This window comes from Mixophyes fleayi, chromosome 1, assembly GCF_038048845.1.
Source record: "Mixophyes fleayi isolate aMixFle1 chromosome 1, aMixFle1.hap1, whole genome shotgun sequence".
Classification (NCBI taxonomy): Eukaryota; Metazoa; Chordata; class Amphibia; order Anura; family Limnodynastidae; genus Mixophyes; species Mixophyes fleayi.
In genome coordinates, this window is record NC_134402.1 from 4,418,227 (window position 1) to 4,430,481 (window position 12,255).

Below are 12,255 nucleotides of genomic sequence, written 5' to 3' on the forward strand. Positions count from 1 at the left end.
TGATTATTGTTGTATCTGGATTCTCCCTTGGCCAGATTCTGCATAGTACAAATAACTTCATGTGTAAAATCATCCCATGCTGGTTCATCCTGAAAATTACAGGCACTTGCCTCCTCTTTCAACATTAGGAACACATCCAACAGGTTCTCCAATTTCTCCTGTAGACTGGCTCCTTCCCACATAATAATCTTTGGGCACTCCTCATCCCAATAATCCAAAATGTGCTGCATTGTGGTGGGGTGGTGCAACACATCCATATCCCCATCCTGCAGACACTCCCACAGTCCTTCATCCCAGTACACCTTTCTCCTGGTTGTACTGGACTGCTTCATCCCTTCCTTTGGGAACTTTTTCAACACTGGGCTGTGATCTGCTCTCTTGTTCCTAGAGCTCACACCCATTTTACTTCCAGGGATCACCTCACTGTGATTTCCTCTCTTTGAGACACGGTTCCATCTTCCGCTCTCCTCTGGCGGGGTGCGCTTCCCCTTATCAAATCGGCACTTAGACGGCATCTTCCCTCGCCTAAAGCCCACAACGCTTTTCGTGACACTTTCTACCTTAAAGCCTTTAGGAGTAAGTTCAGGATAATGTGGTAACTGGTTTCTAGTGCTAACTGCTTTGCAGAGCCCTGGAATGTATCACGATACAGTTCCCCTGCAGCTCTACCCAGATAGGACCTGGGACTGAGTGACCCCACTGCTTGCCACCAAAAATGTGAAGATACCGGGTTTATCTGGCCCAGTGCTACCCAGTACCTTCTAGGATTCGTATGGTCACTCAGGCAAAATGCAGTTATAAACATACAACAGTATATTTATTGTCATACAAATCACACTACAATATTATGTACACACAGTAAATAAATGCCAGGCTGATTTACCACATCATCTGTCCCTTACCCCAATAACTTAAGGAGATATAGTCACCTGCTGTCCAGACTTCATGACCCATGGATCCCTCTCAGCTGCATATATAGACTTGAGTTAGAAAACGACAATTCAAAACTCCATCTTGCACCTTCCTGAATGAAATCCAAGCATGAACACCCCTCCCCCCTGGAGTTGTTCCTTATATATCACAGGTCTAATTTCCACAGTCTTTCCCCTCCCTGGACAAACCCCTGCATCTATTCTACTTCCCCATTGGCCAGTGCAGGACTAGGGGGTTTGGACAGGGCAGTGGAGATGAGATGTCCTTTCACAGAAGCCCCCTGCTGGGATGCAGACAGAACGTCTGGACTAGTCCTAAGGAGAACAATTGATGCTTAATTGGCTTCCCCTACTTCCAAGGATAAGGTAGCAGTGAGCCCCTCCTAAAATTAACCCCTTACACTACTTTGTGATGTCACAGGGTCCCCAGCTGTTCCATGCTTCCTGTAGAGGAAGGAGGGGGGAGAATGAATGCAGCTCAAGCCCTCTCACCTGTATCCTAGACACCACCTGATCTTTACCCATAACCCTCCTGGCTTCAGTTTAAGGACAATGAATAACATTACTTCAAGTCATCAATATATAATACAAAATATACATATTTAAATTGAATTACAATGTCCCCTTAACCACATGTAATTGGACAATGCAGTTGTAGTCTGATGAGCTGGGGAAACAAAAGAAGGGCTATACAAAGTATTTGCTATAATTCACATATCATACTCGTTTTGTCACACCGTTGAAGGAGGCTTTGGTTCAGCTGCTAACCCATACTGTAAAGGTCCCAACGGTTGTTGGGACTTCTGCTCCATTAGCATCTACTGCAGCTTTAGCACCATTTACAACTGAGGGAGCAGGTATGGCTACAGCTGGGACCCCTACTTCTCCCTCTATCCATGGTCCTTCCCAGAGGGATACCACTTGGTCCACATCTTTAGAAAAGGGCCTAAACCAGCTAAATAGGTTCCTGGATTAACCTAGATCCCTGGCAACATGCCTCAAGCATCGTAGGTCTACTCATCCCCTCCTTTCAGTCTCTGATTCAGAGGGATCGGAGGAGGAGGACTATGAACTCCTTGAAAATTCTGCCTCCCCTCAGGTCTTAGATGAGCCCTGCAGAAATCAAGGCATGGAGGATCTGGTACTGGTGGTTCTCCGGCTTTGGACCTTATGGATCTGGAAGAACCCCGGTCGGCTGATGTGAGTCTCTTTAAACGCAGAAAATGGCCTGTGGTATGTTCTCCGCCCCCCAGTGGAACGTAAGTACATAGCCTAGTTGGCTGGGAAACAGCTGGATAGAAAGTTTGTGTTTCCGCACTCACTTCTTGCCTTTTATCCATTGCCAGCTGAAGAGCTGGCACACTGGGAACATGTGCCTAGACTTGTCACACTACACTTCCTGTGCCAGTATCAGTGGCCCTTCAGAATGGCACAGACCGCAAGGTAGAGGGTTTTCACAAATCCATTTACGTGGCGATGGGAACAATGCTCAGACCCGTGCTCTCTTCAGCTTGGGGTGCAAGAGCAATGGAGCCCTGGGAGGACCAGCTGGCTGCAGGGATGCAAGATTCTGAACTTCTTCCCTTGGCCCTACATTTGAAAGAGGCTTCGGGATACCTCTATGATGCGGCACAGAATGCAGCTTTAGTTTCATCGTCGGCCGCTGACGATTGCGGGCCGACAAACTCTTTGGTTGCACTCTTAGGATGCAGATACAGGGCCTGATTCATTAAGGAGAGCAAAGCATAAAAAGGGAGTAACTTTGCACCAGGGCAAAACCATGCTGCATTGGAGGGGGAGGTAAATTTAAAATATGGGGACAGATTTATAGTTAGGATGAGGTATGTATTAGATCAACTTCAAATTTCAGTGTAAAAATAATGCTATCAAGTATTTGTGTGCTACATGAAAAAAACACCAGTATTTATCTTATGTGCAAAATAATATACTAATTTGCACCCCTGGCATTGTAACATGGTTTTCCCCGGAGAACATTTACTCTTTTTTTTGCTTTATTTTCCTTAATGACTCAGAGTCAAAAAAGTCCCTGGAGGCTCTTCCCTACTCTGGCTCATTCTCTTTGGACCGGAATTAGATACAATGATCTGTCAAGCTACAGGACGGAAGAGCACATTCCTCCAGGTACATGTTACTAGACCTCAGACCCTAAGATTTAGGTCCTTCCTCCAGCCCTTTCGGGGGGCCTACCCAGGAGGTGGTCAGCCATTAAAGGGCAGACCCTTTTCTGCCAGGGATCACTCAGAGTGGGGTAGATCATTCAATACTAAGAGAAGACCAGGTACCATGCTCCTGCCAACAAACCAACAGAATGACAGGACCCCCCTCTCCTCGCGGCTGTGGGGGTAGGAGGACGCCTGCTGCTGTGCGGGGATCATTAGGTAGCGTCCTCCCAGGATCGGTAGATTTTGGGGATCATGGAAAGATTGTACTGGATCAATATCATGGGGAGTGGTCCCTCTATGGTATTTAAAGGGTTAACACAGCAAAGCAATCAACCTCTTCTAAACAAGCAGTGATTTCATTTAGAGCAACAAGGACACCACTTATTAAATTTTAGATTTAATATATATGAACAAAGTACAAGGCTTACAGCTAATAAAAACAATTAATAAAAGGTGGAACTGTCACCATAGAGATGGGCCGCTGTTCATGCACTATGGGCCAGTGTAATTAAATAGCATTCACCGCCCAACCACTCCTACCAAGACTGGGGGGGGGGGAGTGGAGAGAGCAGTGGGGGATGGGGTAATGGAGGGCCGTCCAGGGCACTAACATGTCTAGTTACGGTTCGGGGCACAAGGCTTTCTGCTCCTAGCCCAAAATCTCACTTTCATCTGGACTTCAAGTGTCTTCCTACAAGTGAACTGGTTTCATTTGTTGTTTCACTTTGCAGATATGTATTTTGCTGTAATTTTGTCACACCGGGGTCATGCCTGAAAATAGACATTTCTAGGACTAGTCCATAAAAGCAAATAAATAAAAGGTGGGTTCTCACCCCACGTGTAGTGATGCCACTAGCACTAATGTCATTGGCTGTCAATGACGTTGGGGGTTGAAGTGGATGGTGGGCTTAGCACGATTATTTAAGCCGTTTTTCAAAGGGTAATGGTTTGCCCAGGTGCCATTTTGGGCACTGTCTTGTTGGAGAGATTGTGTGAGCAAATCCTCTTGACGAAGTGGTGTTTATAGAAACAGTTATTTACAGCAATGAGTCAATAATGGGTTAAATAGTGAGGGACTGAATAGTCCTAACATCAGTAACTGACTCATAACATTAATGTGCAACAGATTGTGGAAGTCCGAGATTTACTACTGCAGACGATATTCTACAGATATGAGATGAAACTCACAACTTGAAGGTCGCTTTAAGCACAAAACTCACATTACCAGTGATTTACACTGACAGAGGATTTTTTAAAAGAATAAAGAAATACGTTATGCTGTAAACAGACAGATCTGAACGTCTGCTACCTGTGCATTGTGGGGTCCTTCGCAGTGTGAGTCTATTATTTCAGGGACCCAATTTTTGTGTACAGGTTAGTGCTATAATGTGGTCATTTTATTATAACAGCAATTACTATAATTGCAATATTGTTAGATATTGTGAACCATACCTTTACTTTTGCTTGATCTAGAACAATGCAACGAGGGCAATATTGTATATGAGTGTGTTTATTGTCTTGGGCTCATGAGAGGTTAAAATTTAACCCATCATTGATACATTTATATGTTATTTAAATATAAGAGGCGCTTAAGTGTCATGAACTTATATAGGTGCCTATCACTATAAGGTGCTCGGTGCAGGTGGCCTGATTCCGCGCATGCGGGAGACCCTGCACATCCTGTAAGATACATGGAATCAGACATGCCACTAAGACTTCAGACCGGTTAGTATCTTCCAAATATCTGCAATAAAACATTATTCCCTCTGACTGACATTTCAGCAGTAATTTTTGTATTATTTTAATCAATGTTGTCCCTATCTAATAATCATCACTTCTGGAAGTGAATCCATTTATTCAGGAACATTACTTTTTTAATCTCCACCTTATCATACAGGATGTATTCATGCAATTACAGACGTTCTATGTAACCAATATATTATAAAATCCATCAATTCCTCAATTTCTCCCTAAAAACCTCGCCCTCTCCTCTCACAGTTCTGCCAAAGTGTCCAACACATTATGTTCTTTTTTTATGGAGGTTAATTAATGGGGAAAGTCATTTTTTCCCATTTATTCCACAAAAATAATTAAAAGCATCGGTTGAACAAAATGACAGCACTCCCTCTAAAGCATGATTAGCATGGAGTGGAAAAGATACATATTTAGTGAGATTGACAAAAACTGTTATATTCATCCTTCTGTAATTGTAGGGGTTACATTTTTTATGTGTCTTCCCTGATAATTTTTAGATTATTTGATTAAATAATACCAGATACAATGATGGATTTCCTCAAAATCATTTTATTACATTGATTGTGAAAATATACAATAATATGAATGCAGGAGTCGTGGGGAACATAGAGTATCTGACAATATGTATTAATAACAAAGTCACAATCAACATTATCATTTAATTATATAGCACCACCAATTTCACAGCGCTGTATAAAGAACAATGTTAACACGCGTAAATAAACAGTATATATAAATGTTCTCTACACATAACTAATAACGATTATAGCATGTCGGACTTACAGAAAAATGATTACAGTATGCTGGAAACAATAAAGACATGAGCAGTAACTGTTATATTCTTTATCTCACTCTCTCTCTTACTTCCGTGTCTGTACATAATAAGAACTTGAAGAGGAACTCCTGCCAAAATGTACAATTTACTGTTCTGCGGAGTTGACGAAGATAAGATAACACACAGAGTTCTTCTTATCTAGGTTTTGCCATTCTCCCACTCCGATGGGTCCCCAGAAACCATCAATGGTCTTATATGGTTCTATATTATACCGCTACCTCTGTCCAGTGTCAACAGTCAGTGGTGGCATGGAGGCCACTCAGCAGGGAACGTCCATGGGGATGTGAATGGGAACGGCACAGCCCAGGTAAGAAGAGCTTCACATATCAATACACCAATACAGTGTTGCTCGGTTTTTCACAGGTCAGGTCCTTTTTTTTTCATATTTAAAATATGTGACAAAAATTCAGAGGACAAAGAAAGAAAATACAAGCCTACAAGAGGACTTGTAGTAATAGTTTTAATTTATCGTGTCTGATATACAGTACAATTACACCATTACTCTCCTTAGCCATCTTAAAAGGAAGGTAATAAGATACAATATTCATAGATCTATTCCATCTATTTGGGTATTTTAGCTTTAAAACGTTAGCATAAAATTATAAGATGTAAAATGAACTTGCCCAGATACCCCTCCATACAGTACATAGGGGATCATTTTCAAAGAAAGCGTGGCATGGCTAATTTATTTCCATGGAATTGCTGATAATGTAATCCTTCAAATCCACATAACTATGTATACATCCATTCCCCATAATTACATCTCTCCCACCATATAACACATATTCCCCCTCACCTGAAGACCAGGTAGTGACAGCAATACCAGGACCCTGAGGTAATAGTAACAGTAGCAAGGCATTTGAAATGGGACAAACAGATTTGGAACGATGCTACTCTTGTTTTCTGCTTCATTAATGACATGAAATCATGAGGAAGTGAAACTAATTATTGGTGTTGTGTTTCCTTGATCTCCTTCATGGCAGCAGATGCTAAGGGGTTAATCCTCTCTTCCAGCTGTGTCAAGACAGAAATAACTTACCTTCAGGGGGTAAATAAGGCCGCTCCCACCTCCTTTAGGTATATTTTGGCTTTCATAGCGTCTTACACTATCTGGCCATACAATGCAAATCTTCAATATCTCTGTTCCAAACTGTGAGGAAGCCGTTTTGCAGGTGCTTCACATGAAGTCTTGCCCAAGTCTCAACCTCTAGAGTTGAAGATATGAGCTCTAGAATTCTTAATCATGACTCCAATTGGCTCAAGGGCTTGGTCGCAAACATAGAACTTCTCAAATTAGTTTACCTCTTGTTTCTGCTTTGGAATTACTACTAACAACATGAGTTATGCAATTGGAACCTCTTTTCCTACATTTTCAAGTGAAAACACCATTGTGTTTCTCCACCTGGACCAGGAGGCTTCAGGAAAGAGCTTCCCACCTCATCCTGGTATTATAGATGTCATTTCTGTATAAAAATATAAAGGAAACTACATTGTACCTGAGATCAGCATACGAGAAGATCGGAAAAGAAAGACACCGGAAGGGAGGTGGAGTGGCCGTATGTACATTAGGTGGAGGTGTTGTTTTCTCTGTCCTAACTCTGAAATGGAGCATTAACTTCTTAATGTCTGCTTCCATGGAGAAGGAAGAGGAAATATGTATAAATATGGTGGAGTATTAAAGTAGTGGTGATATTATATATCATTAAACCTTCCTAGTTGAGCTCTGAAATCTGGGAATCCTCCGACACCTGTTGTCTCTTCCCCTCACTGCTCACTGGCAGTGGATGGAGTATAACCCTGTTAAGGTAGAACATTAGACCTGAAAAAAACCTTAGTGACCCTTCATCATCCATTTGCTACTCGATCCTTGTCAAGGACCTTATCCTTCAGTTCTAATATCATAGAGGAATGTTCTCCAGGACCCCTATCAGTATCCATAGAGCCCCCATCAGTATCCATAGGGCCCCTACAATTAGAGGACACTGCTGGGCTTTCTAGACTCTCGTTTGGTGTTTCCACAGTTGTCTCTGTCTGATGTTCCACATGCTCAGGGGCGACGTTCTCTACGGGTTCTCCTGTGTCACCCTCAGGAACATGAGATGTTTGTCTTCCCTCCTCTATATCTCGAATTGCTCCATTAGTTGTATTGAGTACAAGCAGGGATTTCACTTCGGGCGACTCACAGTCACCTTTCTTTTTATTCTTTCTGATGTCTGTTAATAAAAAATACTATGTATTAAAACTCGGCTTTTTCAAATATGTTTTATATATAAAGGTAAGATAGACTTTCAGTATTTTCCCTACAGCTTTGTGATAGCAGTACTAATATGCGATGGAGTCTTTCCACCAAACACCGATGTAAATGGCAAAAGAGCTATCCCCCACTATGGAAAAGACAGATGACTGCCATGTCCAATTATGTTCTACTGATATATTGGATTAAATACTCAGCACACAAATTATGACAACCACTGAAGAACTCTGCATCCATCCATCACAAAGGGACTATTCTACACCCAAACCCAGCGCAATCCCTTCTGCTGCTTTAAGCATGGCGGCCGGAGGGTGTAAGGAAGCAACAGTATAGGAACTTGTTTTTGCAAATTGTCTTCAGGTTACTAATATGCTGGTTCAGTTATTTTAAATCAAACTAAATTACAAAAAAAAATTATATTCTTGGTATTTCATTTCTTTGCCCTATTTACCTGAATTGTGTGTGGGGGGGGGGGGGGGGGTTGGACCTTTGTGGCTCTACTGCAGCCTATGTGACTAGCAGGCATTGTACTCAATTTAAATATTGATGTCAAAAGCGCAGAAAGGCAGTAGAGATTGCATTAAGATAAATTAAATTAGCCTTTAAACTCTTTACATTGACTCCTAGTAAATGGTTGCTGTAAACAGGATAATCTTTAATACACTCTTTCATCTGTTTTATAGAGAGCACAAAGCACTGCTGACCCGTTTAGACAGAGACATTAGATTAGATAAGGAGTCAACCTTCTCCCATAGACTATACAGAGATTTCTCCTCTCAGACAACCAGCAAGGATGTCACACTGTTTATGTCCCACCTTTATATAGTTCTAGTCATGTGATGATGGCTGTTGCTTTTTTATTGGCTCCTTTACTTTTTATTAAATATGATGGGTGAGGAGATTTTCATCCTCCGTATCTTGTGCAAATTAGGTCAGATTCACATTTATGCAGAACAGCTGAATTAGGAAAATCTAAACAAATTTAATTTGTGATTCGATTTGCTCATCTCTATAACTTCTAAAACGGGAAATACGAAACACGCAACAAGTCTGACACAAATGCTAAGTGAGTGTTGTTATAAGACACCATTCCAAATCACAGCACGTTATCAATGCCTGCGTCATGCCCATGTGTGAATACAACACATCTATCATACTGGATACAGTAAGTATGATGCAAGATAGAGAATCCCCACCCTCTTATGGAGCCTTTAGAGACAGCAACTCTCAACAAAGGAAAGGAAGCATGTTTGACAGATATAGGAGCATAGTTAAGGAAGTGAGAGAATAAGTATGAACGACGTTTATCTCTTATTGATGCAATTTATCAATACAATCTGGCTGAAGCTGCCTGGCCGGTACTGGGGTAACTACTGCTTCAGGCTGTCAGTTTCAGTTGGTGAAAAAAAAAATATTAACAAGTGGATTTTAAAAATAAAATAAAAATATTTAAACATGCATTTTTTCCTAAAATTTTCTTTAGTTCTCACCATCCTGCGATGACAGAACCAGTATTGCAGCGATTCTTATTAAATAGGATTCCTCGTGCAAAGCCATCACAAACTCCCATTTTTCGCCAGCTATAGGTCTTTTACCCCTTTGATAAATACACCCCTAAACTGTTATAAAACTCCATTTATTTCAGGCAGATTATTTAGCTGAATTATAGAGGTGTTTTAGTATAGATTTATTTCCAGGACTCAGATTGTCTGTTCGACCACCTGGAAATACTTTCCCATGAGATCCACTCCAATCTCACATTCATCATACAACACGGAGTCACTTACATATGTAGAAGGCAGCAGACAACGCACACCAGAGGAGTCCATACATGATAACGGCAAGGCCCCATCGCCCTCTGTCCCATATCCCCAATCCACAGGGGCTACTGTCTGGAAGAAACAGAAGAAACAGACAACTGAGAATAAACGATTGACAGAAGACAGAAGAGAAAGCATCTACATTGGCTTTATAAGTATGTTAGAGCCACATCCCAGGTGACATTCCAGCCTACTATGGTCGATGTATGGGAAATCCTCAAGGAAGGTCTTATACTATATAGTCATATCTGCGTCCATTGCTGTAACTATTGATGGATTAATTTACATATACTCAGCCCTGTAGGGTGTTAATGACATTTACTGGTGAAATCCTTCAGGCTGACGAACGAGGCACTTTCGGCCTCGGTGATCTCACTAGTGCTTAGTGCAACGTAACCAAAAAATAACATTTTACTCACATGGGACAAATATCAGAAATGTTTTGTAAATAATATCAATTCTTCCAGTGTAAACCTGTAGAAATTAAACTAATAAAAGATCTGATGATTTTGCTGTTATACAGCACGATATGTTGTCAATTGATACATTTAATATGTCATAATAAATTATGGATCTCACATAAGACAATGATATTAGCATCAAATAAAATACTGAATTTTTGGAAACAGATAAGAGCAGTGAGTACTGTGATACAGATGGTGTCGGTGTAATACAAGTCTTACCCTATATCCTCCGGCTGCACGCCACTTGTTCCTGGGAGATACTACATAATATGACTTTCTGCTACTTAGTCTCTGGATCCACTTATCTGGAGATCTGTAAGTACATCTAGTCTAGAAGACTGATTACATCTCTAGTCTTCTACAGTCACAGAACTGCTGCACGATGAGATTCTATGTGCTGCACTCATATTGCTTCTACTCTACGGTATCCTGGTTTAGCCCTTTCCCCTCTCCATTATCCAAATTTTCCTCAATCTTTCTGTTTTAAGCTTTTAAAGCAACAATCACATTTAGCACTGTGGCTGACTGAAGCTTGGTTAATACCATTTTTCCTTGGTTTGTTTCTTCTGGCTGCTGTTAATGACTTCTAAATCTGCAGACTTTCCAATGTCATGTAACTACCCTGGTAACCACAGTCACGTGGCACATGGTATAGTGAGCAGAGAGGCTCTACCCTCTGAGTTCTGCCTGCACTAGAGAAGACAGAGCTCAGAGGGGAGAACGATATCTCAGACAATAATGCATGCTTAAAAAGTACTTAACTTGCCATTTAAAGAAACAAAGAACTTCTATGTGGGATTCCTGCTTTGCATATAGAAAACCACATGTTATATATGTTACAACAATACAATGTCACATTAACTACAAAGAACAATTGCAAATTATATTTTAACAAAACACTGTCCTGATCGATGTATATTACATTATATAAAAAATATGTAAAGTACTATGTCTAGCAATAGCCATTTATATTCCACAAGAACAAGTTACTTATTTATTAGTGTTTCTATAATCAGGAGCAATGTGGTTAAGCCACTAATTAGCCTTTGTTCTTTGCATTTATTAAGATGATATTCTTACCTAGTGCGTGATACCTATGTCTGTATGAACGTTTTGCTTTGTCTTACTGTGAGGGCTCAAGGCTGGATTTAGAGTTCATGTTGCCTAAAGCGAATGGGATAAATCTCTTAAAAACAATAAAAGCTCCCGACCACATTCAAGACAGATCTTTCTCCCCAAACCAGCTCACCTTAAGTCAAAACAGAAAAATGATTTTTTTTAAAAAATGTGCATTATAGATCAACAAAATAGAATGTAGATGTTAGTTGCACATACCTCCAACTGCTCTCTCTTCTAGTCTGTACCACCTCCGTTCTATCTCTCGTTATTTACCTTTATCCTCCGTTTCTCCTGCGTTCCATGTTGTCCAAATCCAAATTTTCTACAGATTACTTGCTTTCTCCCTCATGTCTATCTCCCCTCTCTCTCAGATGCCTCCTCATGTCGCTCATCTGCTCCTCACGTCTCTCAGATGCCTCCCCATATCGCTCATATGCACCACATGTGTCTCATCTGCTCCCCATGTCTCTCAGATGTTTCTCCCAAGCCTTTCAGATGCCCCGCATGTCTCTGCTATGTTTCACACGTCCCTCTCCTAAACACCACACATCTCTCTCCTAGGCTCCTCACTTCTCTCTCCTAGACACCACACGTCTCTCTCCTAGGCTCCACATGTCTCTCTCCTAGGCACCACACGTCTCTCTCCTAGGCTCCGCATGTCTCTCTCCTAGGCTCCGCACGTCTCTCCTAGGCACCACACGTCTCTCTCCTAAACACCACACGTCTCTCTCCTAGGCATCACACGTCTCTCTCCTAGGCACCACACGTCTCTCTCCTAGGCACCACACGTCTCTCTCCTAGGCACCACACGTCTCTCTCCTAGGCATCACACGTCTCTCTCCTAGGCTCCACACGTCTCTCTCCTAGGCTCCACACGTCTCTCTCCTAGGCTC

General features: G+C 41.5%; 1 protein-coding gene across 3 annotated transcripts in view; it reads right to left on the bottom strand.

Annotated features, from left to right (window-relative positions):
- Positions 1-5,399: 5,399 nt before the first annotated feature.
- Positions 5,400-12,255, bottom strand: part of LOC142099243 (uncharacterized) — a 31,859-nt gene continuing 25,003 nt past the window's right edge. Inside the window, exons 8-9 of one of the 3 annotated variants that reach the window (XM_075182531.1) lie at positions 9,747-9,851; positions 5,400-7,918 (exon numbers count right to left, since the gene is read on the bottom strand). In XM_075182531.1, coding sequence (XP_075038632.1) covers positions 7,551-7,918; positions 9,747-9,851 — 473 coding nt within the window. In that variant the 3' untranslated portion in view covers positions 5,400-7,550. Of the gene's footprint in view, positions 7,919-9,746; positions 9,852-10,462; positions 11,408-12,255 lie in introns of those variants that run through there. The other 2 variants (XM_075182659.1, XR_012678507.1) reach the window with 2 other exon arrangements.